Below are 25,034 nucleotides of genomic sequence, written 5' to 3' on the forward strand. Positions count from 1 at the left end.
ACTGCCACTTCCACAGGGATCACAGCCCCTAGCCTGCCCATGCAATCGCCCAGGGCACACCCTGCCCTAGGCCCTGGCCTCCCCGCCCGCTCCCTTCCAGCCCTGGCCCAGGCCTGCTGCAAGCCCCGCCCCGCTTCCCCAGCACCCACTCCTGCTCGATCCATGACTCGACGCTCGACAGCGGCGCCTCGGCCCGGCCGGGCCCCGCCCCTCCCTGCTGCCCCGGATGAACCCGCCTCACTCCCTCATCGCTGGCTCGGCGCGCATCCCGCCCCGATCCCGGGCCTTAGCCCCTAGCGCCGCCAGACGCGGCTGGGCCAGGGCTTCTCCCGCCCCGCGCGCCCGGGAGCTGCCGCCACCGCCACCGCCGCCCCCGCCCCGCCTGGGAGCCGAGGTGAGACCCGCCCCGGGGTGGGCTCCGAGTCCCCCCCAGCTCCCGCCCGCCCCTGCCCGGCGCCCCCTTGTGCCGCAGGGCGGGGGGATTCCCCGCTCGCTCACGGGAGGGGGCGGGGCCGAGGGACGGCTGCCGGGCCCCAGAGTACGGTACTGCTCCCCCCTCCCTCCCCCCACCTTCGCAGCCGGGGCTGGGAGCGGAGCCCCCCTCCCTCCATTGCGGGCGATGGGGGGGGGGGGGTGCCGACGTCCTGCCGTTGTGGCCTGTGCTCGGCTGGGAGCGCCCCGGTGCCGGGGAGTCAGGGCGGAACCCAGGTCTCGCGGGCGGTCCCCTGCTCCTGGCAGAGGTTCCCCTGGCGCGTTTCGCGGCAGCCAGGCGGTCCCAGTTTGGTCACTTTACACGCCCATCGCGCAGCCAGTTGGGCGTGGGGCATTCCCCGCTTCCTTCCACTAACTGGGGCAGGGTCGCCCTGGGCTGTTGAGCGCGCCACCCTAGAGGTGGCTGCACGTCAAGCCTGTTGGGGGTGTTTGGATGTGTGTGACATCGTTTTAAAGCAGCTGTCTCGTGTGTCAAGATGTGACTATCCGAGATAAGAGGCGATGAGAGCATTAGGAAGGAATGCCAACAGCTGGGAGCCAACTAATGGCATAACAATATCTGGGACAAAGCAATGTAACGTACAGGCAGGGACATAAACAGAAACTAAATTACAGAGTAGGAAGGAGTTAGAATCGGATAAAGAATAATAGATTAAGCCATTTCTTGAACACAGTGAAGCAGGTCAGGAAGTTATGCTGCAAACACATGTTGGACCAGATCTGCCTCCTTTCTTGGGGCAGATCCTCAACCAGGCTCCCTCCCCGTTAGGTGTGCCTACCTTCCTGAACTACTCTTCTCCACAATAAAGATCCTTCACTGTCCTACTCAACTGTCTAGTACATTGGCTTGGCGTCGGTTCAGGGCAACAGCACCTGTATTTCCCCTAAGTGATCTAGCAAAAGCACCCCACTCTCAGGCTCCAAACCCCTGGCTGACACCTCTTTTGGGTGGAGATGCATGTCTCTGTCCCTTCTCAGGGAGTATTTCCACGCTGAACAGCCTCCCAAGTACCTTCCAGGAAACCCACTTCACCTCAATTGTCCCAAACGGTTCTTTGAAGTTCCTAATATTTCCCCAAGGTTCACGTTAGTCAGTCTCCTAGAAAATGTACATACAATCATACAGTAACAACACACAAACAATTTCATTTTTATACAATGGATCCCAAAGATATTAAACTTAATGAAGGTTTAACTTAATTCATTACGGTGTATCCAGGAAATTGTCCTCTGTCACATTTGGTACTGCTAAAACTATTTACCAGAATGCTTCCAGCATTCCAAGCATTCTGCGTCAGACACCTAATTTTGTGTCCTTTAGCATTCCTTGTCATTCTTCATAGAAGTTTCCTTCCCGAGGGAAGGAGCTTATGAGAAACTTGTGTTTTACGCCAAAGTATTGCCTGAAGGAAGGGTCCGCTTTTTCCACCCACAAAATATTTGAGAGTCCTGTGCACCATGTGATATGAAGAGGTGAAGTAGTGATTTAGTCCAGTGGTTCTCAACCAGAAGTATGTGTACCTCTGGGGGTACGCAGAGGTCTTCCAGGTGGTACACCAACTCATTTAGATATTTGCCTAGTTTTACAACAAGCTACATAAAAAGCATTAGCGAAGTCAGTACAAACTAAAATTTCATATAGACAATGACTTGTTCATACTGCTCTATATACTATACATTGAAATGTACGTACAATATTTACATTCCAATTGATTTATTTTATAATTATATAGTAAACATGAGAAAGTCAGCAATTTTTCATTAATAGTGTGTTGTGACACTTCTGTATTTTTATGTCTGAGTTTGTAAGCAAGTAGTTTTTAAGCAAGGTGAAACTTGGGGTTATGCAGGACAAATCAGAATCCTGAAAGGGGTACAGTAGTCTGGGAAGGTTGAGAGCCCTTCAGTCCTCTGTGAAGCAGTGTTCTAGGCTATAACTGGATTATTAAAAGTATCAGTATTAAAAGATCAGAGAGAGTTACTGAGTTAAAACTGTTCATCCTGTTTAAAACTGCTCTGTGGATCTCTTTCAGAGTGCTGTTTTGCACAAGCTACAAGGGACGATGGCACTTTCTTTTCATTAGCTCAGTTGTTTCATCAGACATAATGCTACTGAACAGCATATTGCTGTTCCACTGCTGCTAAGACTTGGGGGACAGCAGTATCCCACGAGTAAACAAAACACCATGGCATCAAGCTGCCCTCCTCCATTTGATGACCCTGTGGAAGTGAGAGAGGGTTTTCTGTGTCCACTGTGCCTGAAGGATCTGCAGTCTTTCTATCAGCTTCAGTCTCACTATGAAGAAGAACACTCAAGTGAGGACAGAGATGTCAAAGGACAGCTCAGAAGTAAGAGTCATGATAGCAGCTTTAACTTCTGCTCTGTAAAATTCCATACAGTGAAAAATGTTTAAGTTGTACTACAGATTCCTAAAAGCGTCTCACCTATAAATTTCACTTCACTAAAATATTGATTAAAATGAGTTAGGGGCGGGGTTCGTTTATGTGTAAATGGATTTAGGCCAAAGAATAATTACTGTACAATTTTCAACAGAAAGCTTCAAAAATGTTGCCTAATGTTAGGCACCTAAATAAGAGGCTTGATTTTCAGATGCCTAATTTTACGCACCCAAGTTAGAAAATGCTGGCCTTTCACTTTTGTGAAAGTTCTCAGTACATGGACGATTTATAGTGTTAGAATTAATAGCAGTTTTCCTTGGAACTTCCCTGGGCATAATGTCAAATATAGACTGGATTTGTCAGCTGACTACAATGTGGCTGCCTTGAACTTGTCAATTACACCCCTTAATTGTTGGGTGCCTTGACTATATTTATACTGGATTTCTGTTCTGTTTAGATAATCATATTTTTTTTCCCATTTTTGTGATGATGAGATTGTTCTTAGCTTTTTGTTCATCTACACTTTCATTTTATGTGTAGAGTAAAATGTGCAGAAACAGTCTTTTGAGTGTTTTTCTGGAAAGTCGCTTAATTGTTTTTCCTTAATTTTGAATTTTTATCATTTGTAACTATAATTGACAGTGCTGCTTAAAAGGACACAGGTTAAAAGCCATATATTCAAACAATCTTTTTTTTATTTAAAAACATTGCTTGTGTTACTCTTAGACCATGTTACATTATTAAAATTCAGTTTTATAAATCTGGTTTACTTTTCACCACTTCAGCTGCTCATTTGCTTTTAGCCATTCACTCAATTTGGACAATTAAATTCAATTAAATTGTCAGTTTCGCTTTTGGGGTTCTCCTGCACTAGCACAATGCTGTAGTATTGGAATTGCAAGCACCACACTGGAATATTTAAACCAAAATAACAATATTCTTTTCATTGGTTTAAGAAAAAGAGAAGTTGTGTTAGGTTTTGTTAGCTCTCCTAACTGTTTTTTACTTTTAAACAAAAAACACCTAAATTTTGGGTTCTGCTATCTCAGTAGTGTCCCTTTAATTGAAAATATAATAGTCACACTGTTTCAAATTTTTCTTTAATTTGCATTTTTAAGAATATTGTTTTTATCTGCCTACTTTATCATAGTTATTCATGTCAAGCCATATCCAGTAAAACTCACCCTAGCGTAGAAAACAACAAAATTGCTTTTATATTAAGTGGGGAAGTAGTATTCAAACTACACATCAGAAATATTTCTAAGTGATTTCTTGCTGAATTCAAAGTGTCCTAAATGTGGGTGGATAAGATGATCATTTATATATGCTTTTACATATATGCTGTGTTAATGTACCATGTTTTTTTTAAATTTAAACTTTTATATGTTTTTATTGTGGGGGGAGATGAAGTGGATGTGAAAGAACCTTTTGTCTCTGATAGTCATGAGGAACCCATACTTTTTCTTGTTTTTGTCCAACCTCCAAAGTCCCCAGGGTACCCCACAGGCTTCCGTGACTTCTGTGAGAAAAAAATTGCCTTGCCTATGAGATCAGGAATGAGATGGGAGATGGTTTGCTCAGTAGGAAATGGATGGAGGAGATGGGTCTATGCCATTATGACTGAAAGGAGAAGTGGTCTGCAAGAAAAATCTCTAAACCAGATTATATCTTCACTCGCATTGCTATCTGAGTACCTTAGTCCTCAGATAGCACTTTTGACTGTAAATTTTAACTGAGATTTGGTGGGTAACTGATAACAATGAGGAAAAGTACAGCAGGTTTCCAATTTGCATGTATCCCATGTCACATTAATATACGTGTTAAACTTTTTATGACAAATGATAGTACCATGCAATCACATAACTTTTCTGTCTTTAGTAGATACTGTAAGACACTATTGAAGTGCATTATAATGTTACTATTCACTTTTCATATATTATTTGTGTGACAGATTTGTATCCTACAATATTTGTTAGAAACTGCCAGATATTAGCTTGATAGTAAATAGATATTTTTAAACATGGACTTTACTGGAAATTCACAGCTCAAGAGACTGGAAAGCCTTTAACAAAGGCTTTGTTAAACAAGTGTAACAAGGGCTATTTGTGTAAGGTGGTGTAAATCAAGGCTGTTTTTGTAGGGTGGTGTAAATCAGTTATGCCAGTGGTGAAGCTACTAAACCTAAAACCTGAAGGTTAAATCTGGCCAAAGAGAAACTAAGTTTCCCTCCCTTCACAGACAAAGAAATAAATAGTGGCCATTGAGGAGCTGCTGGTGGTGCTAACTCGGGCCCCTGTCTACAATCATATTGAAACTGTTAAAATATATCTGCTAGCAAAAAAACATTCAGGAACCAACACTGTTGAATTATCATATTCTAACCCTTTGACTCCAGTTCCTTGAACAAAATAATCTTCACAGATTTCCCTCCTCACTGTTTGCATATGCAGATTTGGGTTGTCTCTCTATGAAGATATCAGAGTAGCAAAGACTAAGATGCTAATGTGGTTGTACAGCACCTATCATGATGTTGTCCTAGTCCATGACTAGGGTTCCTAAGGCTTTGGTAATATAAATAATAATTTAATATCCACTTTAGTGGTACTGACCTGATAAAGAACTGTGATCCACTAAGGCAGGGGTTCTCAAACTTCATTGCACTGTGACCCCCTTATGACAACAAAAATTACTACATGACCCCAGGTGGGCCTGAGCCCACCCAAGCACCATTGCTTGGGGTGCAGGGAGGCAGAAAGCCCGAGCTCCACCACCCCGGGCAGGGGGGTCAAAACCCAAGAGCTTCAGGCCCAGGCAAGGGGCCTGTAACCTGAGCCTTGCCACCCAGGGCTGAAGCCCTCAGGCTTCAGCTTCTGCCCTGTGTGGTGGGGCTCAGGCTTCAGCCTCAGGCCCCAGCAAGTCTAAGCCAGCTCTAGTTACCCCATTAACTTGGGACTTCTTATAGAGCCTTTGACCCTAGGGTTTCAAAGGTCTTTATAAACAGAATTAATAAACATTAATATTAGCCACATGTTGGCTCTGGCTGATGCTTAAATTATTCTGGGATGACTTAATCAAGGGAAATAATTTTTATTTTGTATATTTTTTAAATTTCAAAAGTGCCTGTCTCTGAGATGTGGTAGTGCAGATGTATGGTGTGTAGTTTGGAGTGGCTGGGTTGTGCAGCTATAATGAGCTACTCTCTGTGCCCTGCAAACAAAACAAAAACCAAAACTGCTAAAAATAAAACAAAAAAGCCCTTGGGGCTAAAATTCAAAACTGTAATTTTTTAGTTTTCTCTTTAACTTTATAGTTATCAAGTATTCTATCCAGAAAATGTTCTAGAAAAGTTCATTTTGTTTTTTGAACAGTAATTGTGATAAACTGGAGACTGTCTCATCATTAAAATGTGAAACAGGGATTTTAGTCTTAATTTAAAGTGAAAGTATCAACATAACCTTACTTATAGGATTGCTACTAATGCCCATCTGTAATATGCTTATAGTAATTGTTTTCTTATTTAATTGGTTGGACTAGTGACTGTAGCTCCTCCTACAGTATAGGCGGTGGTTGGAAAGTTAAGGTTGGCTCCCGTCTATCAAGAGTTGTCTTATAAACAGTATAAACCCCTAGCAGCCCACCTGATCTGTGGCACACCCTCTTAGTTGTTGCCAAGAGCTGGGGAAAGATTTGGTGACACACATCAGTTATATTAGAAATGAAGCATGTCTAGAGGAAAGTCTTGTGTGTCAGGACTTCTCAGCTATATTCCTAACTCTGCAACTGACACTGAACCTGTGTGAAACTAATCCTCTGTGCCTCAATTTAGCCATCTGTCAAATGGGGCTAATCATACCTGTGACCTCAACCTACAGCTATTATGAGTCTTAATATTGTATAAAGTGCTTTGAGATCCTTGGAAGCAAGGTGCTTTAGAAGGACAAAATGTAATTATTGCTAGCTGGTGGATAAATGTGACACTTGTTCTGTTTAGAATACTATATGTGGGAGGGTCTGCAGCCAATTCACTGCAGTGAACAGTAACTTCCACATAACAAGCTGCTTACCTACCCTCTAATAGCTGCTAAATTAATCAGACTTGTGTGTTCTCATATCTAGTACTGTGTTCAGTGTTTTAATTTCACAGATTGCTTGAAAAATAAGTCTTTGTCAGGGTACACTGTAGTCCTGTGAGCTGCTGATAATTGGGAAGATGATTTAACTGGCACATTAATATTCACACCAGGTTGAGCCAAGTAAGAGAATTTGACCAATATTATCATAGTACTTACAGTGCTTTTCAACTTCAGAGCTCTTTGCATTCAGCTGATTAATTCTCATAACTGCCCCATGTGTCAGTAGCTAAGTATTCCCATATCTCTACAGAGGGGGAATCCGAAACAGAATACTAAAATGTTTTGGCCAATATCTCAGGGGCAAGTGTGGTAATACAGATGAAGACTCAGGAATTTCAGACTCCCAGTCCTTTGCTTGGTCCACTGGACCAGGGGTGGGCAAACCTTTTGGCCTGAGGACCACGTTGGGGTTGCGCAATTGTATGGAGGGCCGGGTAAGGAAGGCTCTGCCTCCCCCAACAGCCTGGCCCTCGCTCCCTAACCACCCCCCTCAGAACCCCTGACTCATCCAACCCCCCCCTGCTCCTTGACCCCTGACTGCCACCTCCCAGGACCCCCCCGCCCCTAACCGTCCCCCTGGGACACCACCTCCATCCAGCCCCGCCGCCCCTCCCTGTCCCCTGACTGCCATGACCCCTATCCACACCCCTGCCCCAACCACCCCTCCCGGGACCCCACCTCCTATCCAACTCCCCCTGTCCCCTGACTGCCCCTCATCCAACCTCCCCGCCCCCTTACCATGCTGGAGCCAGCTGCACTGCCTGACAGGAGCGGTGGGCCAGAGTGCTGGTGGTGCTGCGAGGTGAGGCTGCAGAGGAGCGGGGACAACAGGGGAGGGGGCTCAGAGGCTGGGCAGGGCAGGATGGTCCCACGGGCTGGAGTTTGCCCACCTCTGCACTAGACCATGCCCCTCTCTCAGTAATATTCAACTCATGTGAAGTAGTCTGGTAGAATTCATTAATATTTAAAATATATTCACTGTTACAATATTGCTAAATGTCATCTTTTTACTTGTGGGTTTTTTTGTGTGAAATTACAAAGAATGTAACTAAGTAATGCAAAGCAATGCCATTTATAAGCAGAATATTTGAAAACAAAGGTATTGCACTAAAGATAGTTGTACATTCAAGTAGCTGCCTTTATAATGTTTAATGAACATAATAAGGCATTTGCTGATCATTATTTTGTAGCTTTTCTTAGGATTGGGTCGGTAAGTTGACTTTGGACAGGGTTCCCTCCCTTGGAGCTCAATCCCGTGAAGTGCTGAGTAACCTCCGCTCCCAGAGAAATTACTGGGAATTGAGAGGTGCTCAGCACGTGCAAGGTGAGCACCACTTGCAGGATTGGACCCCTGCAATGATGTTTTAGTCAACAGTTCACTATTTAGATTAATTTCTTTGCATAATTTTCTGTCATCAAACACTGATGCTGGTGCTGAGCACCTGTAACTCCAGTTTATCAACAGGAGCTGTGAATGCTAAGCATCTCCTTATGTCCAGCCTCACCACTGTCTGACATAAGTATGGGGATGCTTTCTGGTTCTGTACACCAGGCCAGCTTATTTTTATGAAGGAGGAAAACTATTATTGTTTTAAAGGAAATTGAATTATGCTAAATGAGCAGATGAAGTTTATAGTGGCTTCAAATGACAAATGTTCAGGGACTGATTGCTTAGTGTTTGATCTGTTTTTCAGATCTAGTCCAAAAGGCCAAAAAAGCAAAGAAGAAGCTACTGAAACAAGATGGAGATGACCGAACTGATACTGGGGCTCAGGAGCGATACGAGTCTTTCAGTTATGGTGGAGTAGATCCATACATGTGGGAGCCCCAAGAACTGGGTAAGAAAACAGGAAAGCCATGTGTAGTAGGACAGATTTTCTGTTAACTTGCACTCAGTACAATCCAATTGATTTCATTGGAGTTGCACAGATTGTAAATCTACATAGAATTTGGTCCACTGTGTAGAGAGCTGATGCTTTGTGTATTGTTTTATTAAACTATACTGAGACTCTTAAGTAACATTTTAGAAAATAGATGTTACTTTGTCCCTGAGCCACTAAGTATGGATTCAGGTTCAGATTTTCTCAATATTTCTGTATTGCTTGGGTTTGAGTTGGTGGGGGAGGTGCGGGGGGCTGGCATTGTTAGAGACAGGCTGCTTGGTAAAGCTCAGGTCCATATCAAAGACTTATTTAAAGTTCAAGGGTATCTTGTTTGGACCTCGATTTACTTCTAATATCATTATTGGAGACTGCCTCTTATGCTGTATCCTGTCGTTATGGTTACAGTTTTCAGGGGCATTTTTGCTGTTTGGTCCTGGGATGAAATCCCACAGGACTAATGGCAGACCTACACCTCTGGAACTCAGTCCCTTTGGTCTGCCAGAGCCTAAGTTTGGTGAGCTTCATGGTGTATTGTACTGTTCAGTTAGGCTTTGAATGTTTTACTCTTTCAACAGCAAGGCATAAGGAATTTTTGTCTTCAGAGAGACCCATATTTTTTATGTGATTATTGGCTTGCACTAGTATGAGGAGGTGAAGTGACAGATGCTGTTTTATATTTATAAACAAATATTTGTAGTGTAACCTCAGCATTGATTTCTTGCTCCATCAATAGTGTTGCAGGAAAAAAAGTCATTACTTCATGATTTGTCCATATATCTGAGAATAAAATATGAACCAGAAGAAACATCTTTGAGCAGTGTTGAATTGCACTTTTCTTGAAGCGATTATGCAGTTTTGATTTCTCCTATGTATTTGGCAGTCAGATTTTAAAATCCTTGAAGAGAAAAAAAGGAAGTTAGAAATCTGAAAGAGGAATTGCAGTTGCATACATTTTTAATATCCATTTGACAGCTTTATTCTTAATTCCAGTGGTAGTCAGCAAATGAAAAGGAAGCAACTCCTACAGTTAGTAAGCTGTTGTTGACTGGTAATTGAGGGATCAAGAGAGTAAAAGCAAGAGGTTTTTTTTGTTGCTTTTGCTGTCTTTAAAGTAATGCTTGTAATTTTAGTGGTAGAAATAGAGTGCTCCGTTTATCACTGAAGCCAGTTTGCAGATAAGAGTTTTAATCTACAACTATATTCAAAGCAGTGCTGTTAAAATACAGGATTCCAATCTGTCTTTAAAATTCCATTTGAACCCGAGTAGCAAACAGTGAAAAGAAATGAAAGTTTCTCTTAAACTGACATTTACAAGGTTATGTGACTGAATCTGGGGACTTTCTTAATCTGTCTTTTCTGACCAGGTGCCATGAGGAGTCATCTTTCTGATTTCAAGAAACACCGAGCAGCTAGGATTGATCATTATGTTGTTGAAGTCAATAAATTAATAATCAGGTTAGAGAAGGTAAATTTGTTACTACTTGTTTATTCCTGTGAATGTATAGAAGACCTGATGTAAAACCTTGTTTGAATCTGTAATGTGCACAATTTGTGTAATGCCCAAATTGTTTCAGAAATGTTGGAGGTTTAATCATAAATATTTTATCTCTCATACAGTCTCCTTTTTGGCTCTCATTTTCTTGTGTGTCCTGTGCTTGGCCTGGTCCTGTACTAAGAGCTCCATTTTCAGTTTGAGTTAATACCTCTATTCCATGTTGTCCCTTATACTTTTAAGAACTTCTACTTCTCAGTGAGCCAAGCGCCATCCCTTTACTATTTTCTTGTAGTTTTGTAATGTTCCTCCCTCATACTGTCTGCTTCATATTTTTACCCCAAATCTTTTATTATTCATATTCTGTTACGGACCCTGTCTCATAGCTCTAGTTTACTTGTATCTTTTCATAGGTACAGTGATGATGGGTGCTGTAGGAAGAATATACAAGAGCAATCTGTTGTATTCATCGAAGTTAGTGAGAGTCCTCAGGTCAGGCACCTGTCTTACGTGTGTCATGTGCTGTTTACACCAGTGTTGCTGTAGAAATAGTGGGGAAAGTACAGGGAGGTTGCTATAAAAGACAGATTACCTTTGTAGTACATAAGAGAATGCTGTCAAGACTGAACAGTCCAAGCTGTTAAAAATGCCATTCTTGAGGCCTGTAAATATTGTCTTATGAGAAGCATGCGGTTGACCTGATTAACTTCTCTGTGTGTCCTTTGCCAGCTTACGTCATTTGACAGAACAAATACAGAGTCAGCTAAAATAAGAGGTTGGTACATGCTTACATCAAACTAACTTTGCTGATGTTTCACACCAGCTGATAAATGGATTTCATGGTGGTTCTAAGGTGGGGTGTTTTTTTGTGTTTCCCCATGAACAGCTATAGAGAAGTCTGTTGTGCCTTGGGTCAATGATCAGGATGTACCGTTCTGCCCAGACTGTGGCAATAAGTTCAGCATTCGGAACAGACGTCATCACTGCCGCCTTTGCGGGTCTATCATGTGCAAGAAGTGTATGGAGCTTGTCAGCCTTCCGTTGGCGAGTGAGTACAGTGGGCAGATGTGAGTTACTCCTGTCGTCCTCTCTTTGAGAACACCGACTAAAGGGGTTCAGCTTTTTCCATCTGAGCTGCTTGTGTCTATTTTCATCAAAGGTTCCTATCTATGATTCTCTATTTGGTATTCCCAGTTCCCAAGATTTCCCAGTGTGGTGCAGTTGAATTTCTTTAATATTGTAATTTTTCATTTCTGTAGCATCTTTCCAAGGAGCTCAAAGTGTGTTATAAACATTAATGAATTAAGCCTTACTGCAGGCTAGATCAGATTAGACCCAGGTAAACAGAACTAGAATCCAGATCTCTTGGTTCCTAGTGATGTGCTCTGACAGCTACACCATGTCTTCTCCTAGCAGCTGTAGCACCTTGTAGCTTTGACTAAACAAGACAAATTGTTGCTGCAGCCCTTATATGCTGGTCTGCTAGCATTAATGACTATTTAAGAGAGCAGTGGGAAGAAGACAGATGGATAGTGCTATGCGGTGGTCAGCTATCAACTCTGTAATGAACCCACTAGCACTACTGTGACAAATATTATCCTCCCTTTTATGAGTTAAATGTGGATTAGTTCACAAAATCACTTGATTAACATTGGTCTTGATCATACAGTCATTTTAATTTATTCTCCTCTGTGTCTTCAAGCACGTCCTATAGCTCCAGAGAGGAGCTGTGATGCCCCATAACTCTGGCTAATTATTAATATAAAAATAAACTTGGTGGTAATTACTGGATATGAGAGTCTTACAACATAAGGTCCTCATCTATCTGATTAGCTGCTTGCTAATTTGATAAACTGCTTACTTACAAAGGGATGTAGGATGTCCCAATAGCTAGTTCTTGCCTCCCTAACAAGGTGGTTTCCTTTCCGACATGTGTATCAATTTGGTTCCAATGAGAGACTGGAAATATTCATTCCCTTCTGCAGTGGTTCTCAAACTTGTACTGGTGACCCCTTTCACACAGCAAGCCTCTGAGTGCGACCCCCCCCCCCCAGTAAAAACTTTTTTTTATATTTAACGCTGTTATAAATGCTGGAGGTTAAGCAGGGTTTGGGGTGGAGGCTGACAGCTTGTGACCCCCCACATAATAACCTGGTGACCCCCTGAGGGGTCAGTTTGAGAACCCCTGGCCTTCTGGATATTGCAGAATCATTTGTGTGTGTGGTTTTCAGGCAAACTCACGAGTGCCAGCAAAGAGGCCCTGGCCTCTCAAACTAGTCCAAACTCCTCACCTAACAGTATCCATGGCTCCCGTCGTGGCAGCATTAGCAGTGTAAGCAGTGTGAGCTCAGTTCTGGATGAGAAGGACGATGACAGAATCCGCTGCTGTAGGCACTGTAAAGACACCCTACTCAAAAGAGAGCAACAGATTGATGAGAAAGAATACACACCGGATATTGTGAAACTCTATGAGGTAAAATAAAACCTATTACTTGCTCAGGGTGGGTGTGGAGGATGGCATGGAACATAGGTGATCCCTGTCTTATTTTCCCTCATCTGACTTCCCTTATCTGTGGATCATTCATTGTTAATCACTCTAGGAAAATGGAATACAGGATGATATCTGTCCACTAGCTGGGATCTAAATGTACGTAGGGCTGTGTAATAATTGGTTCCTTCTCCCTAGCCGGATGAAGAAGCATCTCACTTTGTGACCTGTTTTGTTTCTAATCATCTAGAGACAATAGTTTTGAGGTGATTCCCAAATTCTGGTCTTCCTCAGCTCGGTTGCTCATAAAATGCATTTTAAAAGAAGTATGTATGTGCATATTTGTGTGTCTGCACTACATTAATGGATTGTACAGAATCTATGCCTTTTGCTTTTAACTGTTTCTTGTATGGGGACTGGAGGGCGGGTGGACAGGATGGCTCAGGAAATTAGTAATAGGCTATGACTGGAGCCTTTTGGTTCTAGATTATGGGTTCAAATACTGTTCCAAGCCATTAGTGACTGAAAGTCATAATCTGATGGCTCTTTGGTGGTGTCTGTGAAATGGATTGACGGGTTTTAGTTCCGTTGCTAGTGGCTAGATGTCAATATCACATATCAGAACATCATAGTTAGCACTAATTGGTCCGCTTGTCAGCAATCTCAGCAGAGACGCCAAGGACTGAAGAAGTCATGATGACAGATATACACCATCAGCCCTAGAAATGGTCTCTGAACTTGGTTCAGGGGTGGGGCAGTGTAGGGAAGTTTGCTGTGCTACTGCACATGCTGAATTTTTTGTGTGGATAAATAGAGGACCGTGTTGTCCCAGGTAGTCAATTTGAGAGCATTCATCAGCTCTAAACTCTCACATGCATATGCACATGCCCCAGATGAAAGGTTTATGCCATACAAATGTCTGGGTTTTTTTTATGTGAGGAGAGTATGTGTATAGCTAATATAGGAGAACTGCATTTTAATCTCTTGATTTTATTGATTGATTAAACAAGAAACTCCGACTTTGCATGGAGAAAGTTGACCAGAAGGCTCCGGAATACATAAAGATGGCAGAATCATTAAAGTAAGCCTGTGTGACTTTCTTGCATGTGTTTTTTCCTCTAAAAAGCTGTTTTTAATATAAAGTCTACAGTAATTAAAACTGGCAACCTGTTCTGTATTGAGATTTGAGGACAGCCAAGTATTAGACACTGAGATTTCATTATAGCCAAATATTAGACACAGCACAGTGGCTGAAGCTAAGCTAGTAAATGTGAATGATCTAAATTATTAAAGCATATCTTAGAGTTGACAGGTTTCATCTTTAGCTTAATTCTTTTAAGATTTCAGATGACAGTCTGAAATGCCTGAAGCTAAATAAAAATATCTCATCTAGGTGGCCTGGAGAGATACTTTGTACATTGATGTGATGTACCAGTGATGTTACATGTTCGTGGAAATGAGGGGAGGGTGTTAGGTAGAGGGTTTGAATAGGTGAATGTTTGTTATGCAGTATGAGTGAAATTCTGGCCCTATTTAAGTCAGTGGTCAGAATTTCATCTGAGAAGTCTGCATAAAACTTTACAGACAAGTACAATAGATGCTATCCCAAAGGGCTTTGACTTTAGGCTAGCTGTGGCAAAGGAAGAGGTTCTCTACTGTGTAAGAGGTGGTCTGCACAGTGTATGGTCAGTATTAGGACTTAAGTTATTTCATTGAGTAACAAAGGCTTCAGGGAATGACAGTGCATTTTTTATTTACAAAGCATTGGATCAGTATTGGAAATTGAGCTAAAAACAAACATTTTAAGTTGGGTTCTGAAGGAGGAGAAGGAAGCTGCATGGCAAATAGATTCAGGGAGACCATTCCAGTGAAGGGGCAAAGTGGGGTATTAAGTAGGATTCCCCTTTCAGTGATTTGAACTCACGTTATCTGGTGCAGTATGTTATCTTGAGCTGCTCTGAAGACTTTAGAGGATCATAAGTGCAGATAACTGGGTGAGCATGTCAGGGTTTTGCTCCCAGATACAGCGCTTCTAGAGGGAAAGTCATCTTTTTGACTCTATTGTCTTTATCTTTGTGAAGAGCATTGGTTATCCTCAGGAGGAAGGCTGTATAGAACTGTAAAGTGTGATGATTATAATACCCTCTCTCTTCTTACTACTATAAAATTCCAAAAGCCAAATGAATTAATTTATCATACTAATAGGCACTTCCAGGAGCTCCTCTTGGGACATATTCTCTCATTCAGATTGACTTATTTTGTGTGTCTGTTGTCATGCTTAGACTCCTCACAAGGCTATATTTGTATTCTCTGGTGGCACATATTAAATGTAAAATATAGGGTAAGACCTCACTAATTTGTGCTAACAACTGGGAGACCCATTTCGGATCCTAGAATTTTTGCAAATTAGCAAATAAATTCACAAACTCTCTGACAAATCAAGGCTACCACATCCCTGTGTGTGCTCAGTTTGTTTATTTTAGCAAGTATAGTTATGCTTTATTATTAAATTATATGGCCGTAGCACCCAAAATATTGTAGGCACTTTCCAAACAGAGTGATACAAATTTAATTATTTATACTAATAATACAAGCTAAACGTTTAAGTCTAATTTTAAAAAATGAGTTTCAGTAATTATATCTCACTACCACACTTTGCTATTGCATCTGTACAGAAAATTGGTGCAAGACTAAATTTTTTAGGGTTGTGGATTAGTGAAGTGAGATATGATACTACAGTACAGTCTGTAGTACTATGTCCATCACTAAATGAAGTGTCAAATGTGTTGCAATGCTAGTTATTTTGAGATTCAATTATTAAAAAAGGCATGTTAGCATTTGCATGCATCTTTCCAAAAAGCTATTTGCTTTTTTAATACAAGGTCTACAGGGAAGAAAATGGGTAGTATGTTGTTTGAGACTTCATTACAGCAAAATGTTAAGTACGCAGCTCAATCGCTGAAGCTAAATGTAAATGTCCTGAATTACTAAAGCATATCTCAGAATTGACAGGACTTATCCTTTCCTTGATTCTGGTGGGTTTTCAGATGCTTGTTTGAAATGACTGAGATTTGGGTTATGTTGGATCATTTGATATAAAATTAATTCAGAATAGTATAGTCACTTTCTTTTTCTTTTTTTGCCTAATGTGTAAGATGAAAATGGGTGGGGGGACTCTTCATTCTTATAAATCCTTACTGGTTATATTTTGTTCAATAAATATAAAAAGCAAAATGCTAGGAAACTACAGTCTGTTGATGTTTATCGTTTCTTCATGCTGATAGATAATTGTCCTGATTTCTGACCAACTCAAGGAGAGGATAGCTTTGGTATCACTGTTTTACTTCAATTTAACAAAATAAACAAATATGCCAATAACTGTACATATGTATGTGTACACACACACACACACACACACCACAAGACATTACACATAAAGATACAACAGTTTTTCTTCTGCTTGTATTAAAATATAGGTACTATACATGAGTTCATAAAATCATATAGTAAACTCTCTTCTGTGAAACGTTAGCATTCACAAATTAACCATTTCTCATTTTTGCAAATAAGAAATTTTTCATGTATGAGTTTAACGTAGGACATTCACCCTGAAATCTTGTTAGCTGCAGTAGTCCTTTTATCTGACAGAAGAGATAAGTAATATTAAAAGGTCTCCTGTTAATTCTTACTATTGCATAGATTGCTGGCAGGACATAACTTAGTGTAAATGAGATGTGTTTTCTTTCTTTCTTTCCTAGTGCTGGGGAGATGACCTACAATCTTGAACATGCTAATGACCTGAGAGTGGAGGTGCAGAAAGTGTATGAGTTAATAGATGCTTTAAGGTAAGGAATAAACTGTTGAGAAAGATTTCTATAACTATTTAGTGGATGGGTTTGAAATTGAAATGTACTGTACTTAATTTAATCAAACATAGAAAAAGAAAAATCACCTCTTCTAATAGTGTTTGAGTGAGAATATGAAAAAACAAACCAAAAAACCAATCATGCTAGGTTATGAATCTGCTATGTGCCCACCACACCTCTGTCTACATAAAGGGACACATTCAACTTCATTTTCAGTTTTAAAAACAAGTTTAAATAGTATTCCAGTCCTCCCTATCAATATTTTGTAGTTTTACAGGCTCGCTTGCTAATTTGTAAGAATATTTGTTTCCCCTCTTACTCTGTATTACTACACGAATTAACCAATTGAACAATATTTTTCTGTAAACTTTTTCAGTAAGCTTAGGTATTAGTAGAAGTAATTAGGGCTGTCGATTTAATCGCAGTTAACTCACGCGACTGACTAAACTTTTTTTTAATCATGATTCTTTTTTTTATTGCAATTTTAATCGCACTGTTAAACATTAGAATAGCAATTGAAATTTATTAAATATTTTTGATGTTTTTCTACATTTTCAAATATATTGATTTCAATTACAACACAGAATACAAAATGTACAGTGCTCACTTAATATTATTTTTATTACAAATATTTGCACTGTAAAAATGATAAACAAAAGAAATAGTATTTTTCAATTCACATCATACAATACCGTAATGCAATCTCTTTACCGTGAAAGTGCAACTTACAAATGTAGATTTTTTGTTTTGTTACGTAACTGCACTCAAAAACAAAACAATGTAAAACTTTAGAGCCTACAAGTTTCACTCAGTACTACTTCTTGTTCAGCCAATCACTAAGACTCACAAGTTTGTTTACATTTACGGGAGATAATGCTGCTGGCTTTGTATATACAACGTCACATCCTTTGGAATGGTGGCCAAAGCATGAAGGGACATATGAATCTTTAGCGCATCTGGCCTGTAAATATCTTGCGACGCCAGCTACAACAGGGCCATGCGAACACCTGTTCTCACTTTCAGGTGACATTGTAAACAAGAAGCATGTAGCATTATCTCCTACAAATGTAGGCAAACTTGTTTGTCTGAGTGACTGAACAAGAATTAGGACTGAATGGACTTGTAGGCTCTAAAGTTTTACATTGTTTCATTTTTCAATGCAGTTTTTTTGTACATAATTCTACATTTGTAAGTTCAACTTTCATGATGAAGAGATTGTACTACAGTTCTTGTATGAGGTGAATTTAAAAATACAATTTTTTTGTTTTTTATAGCACAAATATTTGTAACAAAAAATAAATATGAATTGAGCACTGTGAAATTTGAAAATGTGGAAAAAATTCTAAAATATTTAAATAAGTGCTATTCTATTATTGTTTAACAGTGCAATTAAGTTTTTTAACTGCTTGACAGCCCAAGTAGTAATATATTAAGAAAAATCATGTTTCTGTCTAAATGTAGGTTGACAGTGCGTCTCTAACACCTGGATCTTATTTTAAATTTTTCTTACTCTTGGCCCTTATTTTTGTACTAATTCACTATATGCGTATTCTGATTCAGTAAGAAGATTTTGACTCTAGGCTTGAATGAAGAGCCTCAACCTCATCCCAAAACTCTACAACTTCAGAGAATGATTAGATACTCAGCTACCCTTTTTGTACAGGTAAACAAAGAATGAGTTGCACATATGTGAATCTTCTGCTGTGTTCTCTTCATAAGCAAAAATTGGAACCGTGACTAGACTCAAATTACGTATTGGAGAAGAATAACTTTTCAGGCTATTTAAATGGTGAATATCCTGCAGTCTGCCTTAATGAGCCTTTTAAGACTTTCCCTTGGCATGAAGATAACTTGTATTGGAAATCTAGTACTGTACGCTTGTGCAACATGTTTAAATGCCCTTCTTGAACTGACAGCATACTTTACACATCTAGTTTCACCAATTTTTGCTTATTAATATTTTAAGTACCAATATATAGAAAACTAATTTATTTTTTTTATTTTGTAAGCTAAACTTTTCAGACTTTCATTAATTCTGAGGAGATATTAGACTAAAATGTGTGCTCCAGAGACCGATTATTTCAGAATAGTGTATATTCGTACCAAGATGTGCTTTCATTATTTTCCTGAGCATTAAGTTGCTGCAGGGAAACTTTTTTCAGTTGAGCATTGGTTTGTGGTATAGAAAAGTTGAGAAACACTGCACTAGATCACCTTACTCTTTTTAAATAGAGTTTGTTTTTGAGTAGGCTAAAAACCTGCGGTTTCAGTAGTTTACTATTTATACTCTTCTCTAGGAAAAATTGTTGGGTCTGATGTCCCTGCCAACCAAAGACAAGTATGAAGAACTGAAAGAGAAAAGAAAACAGGAGATTGATAGAAAACTGCACATGGAAAAACAGGTGAAGATGTGGATCTAGCTTTAGCTGTGTTAGGATCTATTCCTGCAGTCACTCACCTGTATTAGTTACTCATTTAGTACTCCATTGTGCCTCAATGTACGTGAGTAACTGTTTGCAGCACTGGACTTTGTGTCTCATTTAGCCTTTCAGGAACTGGCCCATTTCTCTATGGATCCCTGTGGAATGAGGTTTTGGTATTCCCTGGAGGGAGCCAGGGAGGAGAAAGGAGTCATTAGCAAAGAGCGGGCTGGGTGTATCTTGGGGTAGGAGTACAGAGAGGAATGAGAATCCTTTTCTTCAATTCACTGAATTTCCTTGAGGGAGAACACATTTGTCCTCTGGTCTAAAATTTAATGTATATGATTTCTGTAGGCTTCATTATATTTATGACCCCTTTAAATTAATACTGTGTGATATTCCATTACAAGAGCACCTGTTAGAGACAGGCTTGGTCAATTTAATACCCAAATCAAATTAGGATTGCTCTTTGCAGTCTCATCAGGCACGTTTTTCAGTAAGTGCACACAACCTTCAAATGAAGAGGATGACAATTTTATATTTTATATATAAACACTACTACTAGTGTAGAGCAGGAGAGGGTTTATGTAGGCAGCTCTGGTGGGATTTGAGTTGATTTGTGAAACTGCTAAACTCAAGTTAAAAACCATCCAGTTATTGTTAGGAACTCCGGCATCTTCTGAAGTGTGATGATTGCTTTTCTCTGGGATGTGCTCATGTTGTGAGTTTGGATGGGCACATCATTGTATGATCCAGAAGTATCTCCATATAATTGGCCTTCTGAACTCATTGCAAATACTAGGATAGGAAAAGGTATTTTAACCCCCACTACTAACAGGCTGTCATTGTTTGAGGGAACAGTATATTCTGCATAATACAAATACTGCCCCAGGCATAACTGCAGGTCAGAAGGTCTATAGCAACCTGATCTTAGTTTTTGGGTGGAAATTACTGCGTTTAGATTTTAAATTGTGGCTCTGAGTTTTGTCTTGTTTGATCAACACAGAACACAAGGGTGACACCAAGACAAGCCTCTTAACATTAATATCTTATTTGGGCCCTGTATATTCCTCCTATTGTAGTAGAAATGGGTAAAAATCTGTTATGTTGCTCCTATAATCTAAATAATGAGTCACAGAACAAAATAGTGCAGTAATCCTCCCTTTTTGAGAGACTTGTGCATATTTCCCAGTTCTGAAATGGACACTGTCAACTTTTTAAAATTACTTTAAAAAATATTTCATTTCTGATGGAACAACCTTCAAATAGTATACATTGAATTTTTTAAAATAGGGTTTTTTGGTCCTTTGATGTTTGAGTTTTTTCAGCAAAGGGGAAACTGACTTGATACAAATGCTGTCAACTGCACAAAATAACCCAAAAAGTGACTGACACTTTTCAGTTATAATAATCTCAGGTGTTGGAACCATATAGGCACAGAAATTTCAGGCAAAAATGGGAGTTTAAGTTCATGGGTCTCCTTTTAAATCTTGTCTCTGCTAGGCAACACTTGAAACACAGAGAAGACTGGAGGAAAAGCAGAAAGATTTGGCTTCCAGATTCACAGCTGCACCCAATGGTGAGGTACCTTATCCAAAAAGAGGCACAATAAAGAAATCTGAAGGTTGGTTACCTATGTCCAGCTTACCTCGCCAAAGGGAAATAGCTGACCCACTTCTTCAGCAGATTGACAATATTACATCCTTTATTAAGCAAGCAAAGGCAGCTAATCGGTTAGACGAGGTCCATATGTTGCAAGAGAACCTGCGACAGCTTCAAGATGAATACGATCAGCAGCAAACTCTGAAAGCTATTGAGCTTTCTAAAAAGCAGGCAGAGGAGGAAGAGATGCAGAGGGAGCAGCTTCAGGTCCTTCGTGAGAAGGAGTGGGAAAGGGAACAACACAAAGCAATGTCTCAGCACTCAAGAACATGTTCTCTAGACTTCAGAGAAGTGAAGCAGCACCAGCATGAATCTGGAAAAGAAAACCTGAACCAGACAGCACATGCTTTGGACTTAGATACCACTCAGATCAAAAGCAGCCCAAGTTCTAAAACACGGTCTCCAGATGCTGTCCAGAAACAGGTAACTGAAGAGAACTCAGTCTTCCCAACCAAACCCAGAGATGCCCCACAATACATCAGAAAGACAGACCAAAATCAGACAGTGTTTCTAAACCCTTTCGAAGATGAGGCAGATACTAGTCTAGTAGAAGAAGACCCTATTAACACATTGGCTGGCGACAGTTCTCAGGTGGTTTCTTTGCCCACCAAAGCCCTGCACAGTGATAAAAAAGAATATAATCCATTTGAAGATGATGAGGAAGATCAGCAAGCAAATGGGGCAACTGTTTGTGCTCCAAATCCCTTTGAAGATGATGGAAATCCATTTCAAAAGTCTGTGAATGCTCAGAGTTCTGGTGATCCATTTGAAGGGTTGTCTTCTACCAATCCTTTTGAAGTTGATGATAATGAAATCTCAGGAGAGGACATTATAGAAGAAGAACTCCTTCTCCAACAGATTGATAATATCAAGGCTTATATTTTTGATGCCAAACACAGTGGACGGATGGATGAGGTGGAAGTGCTGACAGAGAACTTAAAGGAACTGAAGCGCACATTAGCAAAGCAGAAAGAGAAATCCAATTGCTGAAGCAATACTATGTCCACATAAAAATAACTTTATAGTCTGCTGTTAATGCTGGAGGATGGAGCAGACTGAATTTAAAAGTAAGGAGCACAGGTTACAAGAGGGAAGGATGAGAAGAATCTTGAATTTTGTGCAATGCACTTTCATTTAGGTGTTTCCACTACTATTTGGATTTGGAGAATAAAACTGAATATTCTAATACTATTATATTATTCTCAAACATGTTTAATAATACAAACTTTAAATAATATGAACTTTGTCACAACAACATTTTTTTTAAATTGTTGATCATCATCACATGCTTATTTCTGGGCAAAATGGGAAAGTGCTAATAGGGAAATAGATGATCAATAGATCAAAAATATCTATGACAATGCAGACATCAGTCTGCCATCTTTCCTTCTTCCTTTGGTTTTGTTGCAATATTATAGGTCAGCCTTTAAAACTGGACTTCCATTAATAAGTGACCAACATTATTTTCTAAAATTTTTGTGCATCAGATATTTCCCGTGAAAATGACACCGTGTAAGTTGTTACAGGCTAGTTCAACTGCCTTATTGTGCTACAAGAAAGTGCTGTTAAAAAGCAGGCTGCTGTGATTCTTTGAGCTGCAGAATATAAAAGCTACAGATCAATTTGTGCAATGCAAATATGTAAAGGGATTTTTAGGGATTTAAAAACAAATTTGATAACTGATCTCGTAGGTGGTGTGTTCGGGATTTTTTTTTTTACATAAAAAAGCCTTGTATGCTGCCATTTCATTTTCCCATATTTTTTTTTTAAGCTGTTGCCATTGCACTGGCCATAAATTGCAGAATAAAAGTAGAGAGGTCTGAGTTGTGTTCAGAGGTGAATAGTTTTTATAAAAATAAACATCTAACTCCCTCTTTCCAGGAAGAAAGTGGCAGTACCACTGCAAAATAAAATGTTAGGGAAAATTTCAATTTCCCTATTCAATTTCTAATTCCTTTTTTGGAACCTGCACATTCCTTTGTAAACTCTGGGTTACAGAATGATCGTGTGTGTGTGTGAGACTGGAACCCTGTTTACATAGCACTTAGGGAACAGAAATCTTGTTTGCAATGGAAAAGCCACTAAACTGGAATTTTGTGAAAAAGTTGAAGGACAAAGTTTGTGGCTGTATAATGCCCTTCAATACTTCAGTTTACTACTTGATTCACTTCCTTTAAAAGAGTGTGAATCTATATCAGTGAATCAAACTTGATTGTCTTACATAAAATAAGGTTGGATGTGTTTTAAGCGCCAGGTATGAGCCTTTGTTAGGATCCACATGAATGAAGGTCATCACTTTTGAAGTGTGAGTGCCCAAAGTTGGTCACCTAAATCTTGATTTGGGTACCAGAATCTGCTTCAATGGAAGATGCATCTCTGAAAAATCAAGCCACTCTTGTTTTCTAAATCTAGGTTTAGGTGCTTAGCTTTAGGAACTTGTGTTTGAAAGTTTTGGCCTAACCGTGTATGTGTAATTTTAGATGAAATAGAGCAAATGGTTAAAACAGACCATGCTAGAACTAGCATGCAAATTTTATTGATCACTGAATATGAAAATGCAAACTCTTTTGTGACAGAACGTTTGTAGTTTTGCCTAAATAAGTTACATATGCCTTTTAAAATCTCAACGGGCATAAGTAACGTTACTGCCTGAAAGTCAAAAGTAGGCTCTTTGTGCTTTTACTCAGAATGAAACGAAGCTTAGGGAGTAATGCACATCTTCCCATAAATATATAAACTTTCCTTTAGTGACTTTAAATAGTAACTGATTGTGGGGAGGTGTTTCATGGCATGTCTTGAAAAATGCACTACAAGTGGTGCTAGCACCAGTTTAATTAAGGCAGGTTAGATGCATGTCCCTGTAGCTCAGAGATTAGTCAAGGCATGGAATTGTTTACATTTTAAAAGCATAACAATATAGCAGTTATTCATTTAAGGCAAAACTGTTTCCTGTACCAAACCAGAACTGGCTCCTCGGCTGCAATCCAAAATTTATTTTGCTCTCAGTTTAAGAATAAAAAAATGGTTCCATGGCTTCAGTTTTTTACATTGGGAGGCGAAGGGAGAAAGTGTTCCTTTGTTGCAAATATTCTGCATTGTTTGTGTTTTACAGTCTAATACACTAAAGTATATGTATTGTACATGTAACAATGTATTTTTACAAGCAGATAAGATGCTAATGTACCTCATGAGCTCAATCAATGTTAAATGTGATAGACTAGAACTCTTAACAGTAAAGGTGATCTCCAAAGTGAAAACCTTATCTGTATGTGGACTGCTGTGGAGATTACACTATAAAGCAGAATGAATACATCCTATTGTCAAATAACTAGCATTGACATTTGTTAATAAACTTGCATGCACTACTCTATACTGAAAATTTGTAAAGAAATAAAATAACATGTTTATTTTGGTGTGTGTGCATACAGTAGTTGGAAAATGCTTTTAAATGTGGGTCTAGATACCAGTAGGATCTGATGGGCCAACATTCAGTGTGCAATAGCAGGGGAACTTTAATATAGTGCCATTACAGTAATTTTCTTTTGGGGGCATATCAAACTGCTTTAAATTAAGATGTGCAGCTACACACTTATTTCCCCTCCCCCATGTCCTGAGTAGTCAAACTAACTTTAATTTTATGTGGAATGATTCTTCCACTTCACAGCACCTTCAAACCAAAATAAATTACTGCTTCTAGTGTATGCTGTCATTTAGCAACATTCAGCAGGACACGGATGTTGATACAAGTTTGGTGAAAACTGATTGGTTGAGTCTACATATAGCTCAATCTTTTAGTTTTAAGTAGGAGACTGTTTAGGGAATAGGTTTAATCTTTTAAAAGTGGCCTGTATTATTCTGAATTTCATTTCTTGTAACACTGTTGCTGACAATACCAGAGTCCAGCTTCAACCCATTTAAAAAAAATTAGACTTTTTGTTCACATACTAGGTACTACCAATAGCTAGTGAGTACCTCTTTCTTAAACATTCAGGATCTTAGCTGTCAGTTGATATGGGAATTGTATCTGGTGGGATCGGGGTGAACAAGGTTAAGATGTACCTCCCCCACCCACCCTGCTTGACTAAAGTTTGAAAATCCATCCTAAGGCTACTTACTTTAGTAAGTAAATATCATTAGTTTCACCCTTGGAGTAGGGAAAAGTAGATTGGGCAGTTAGTCATGATAATTTTGCAAGGTT

General features: G+C 39.7%; 1 protein-coding gene across 2 annotated transcripts; it reads left to right on the forward strand.

Moving 5' to 3' along the window:
• RBSN (rabenosyn, RAB effector) lies at nt 1-24,243 on the forward strand. Of its 2 annotated transcripts, XM_038409999.2 has the most exons (12): nt 1-394; nt 2,526-2,841; nt 8,720-8,863; nt 10,273-10,373; nt 11,130-11,175; nt 11,287-11,448; nt 12,632-12,873; nt 13,899-13,969; nt 16,647-16,733; nt 18,315-18,417; nt 19,052-19,156; nt 20,678-24,243. In XM_038409999.2, exons 2-12 carry the CDS (start codon nt 2,679-2,681, stop codon nt 21,824-21,826), a joined length of 2,373 nt encoding a protein of 790 aa, XP_038265927.1. In that variant the 5' UTR covers nt 1-394; nt 2,526-2,678; the 3' UTR covers nt 21,827-24,243. The 2 variants fall into 2 exon arrangements, with proteins under 2 accessions (XP_038265927.1, XP_043375590.1); XM_043519655.1 differs by lacking the exons at nt 1-394; nt 2,526-2,841; nt 8,720-8,863 and having other exon boundaries at nt 10,273-10,363; nt 11,287-11,467.
• The last annotated feature ends 791 nt before the right edge of the window (nt 24,244-25,034 follow it).

Source organism: Dermochelys coriacea, chromosome 7 (assembly GCF_009764565.3).
Source record: "Dermochelys coriacea isolate rDerCor1 chromosome 7, rDerCor1.pri.v4, whole genome shotgun sequence".
Taxonomy (NCBI): Eukaryota; Metazoa; Chordata; order Testudines; family Dermochelyidae; genus Dermochelys; species Dermochelys coriacea.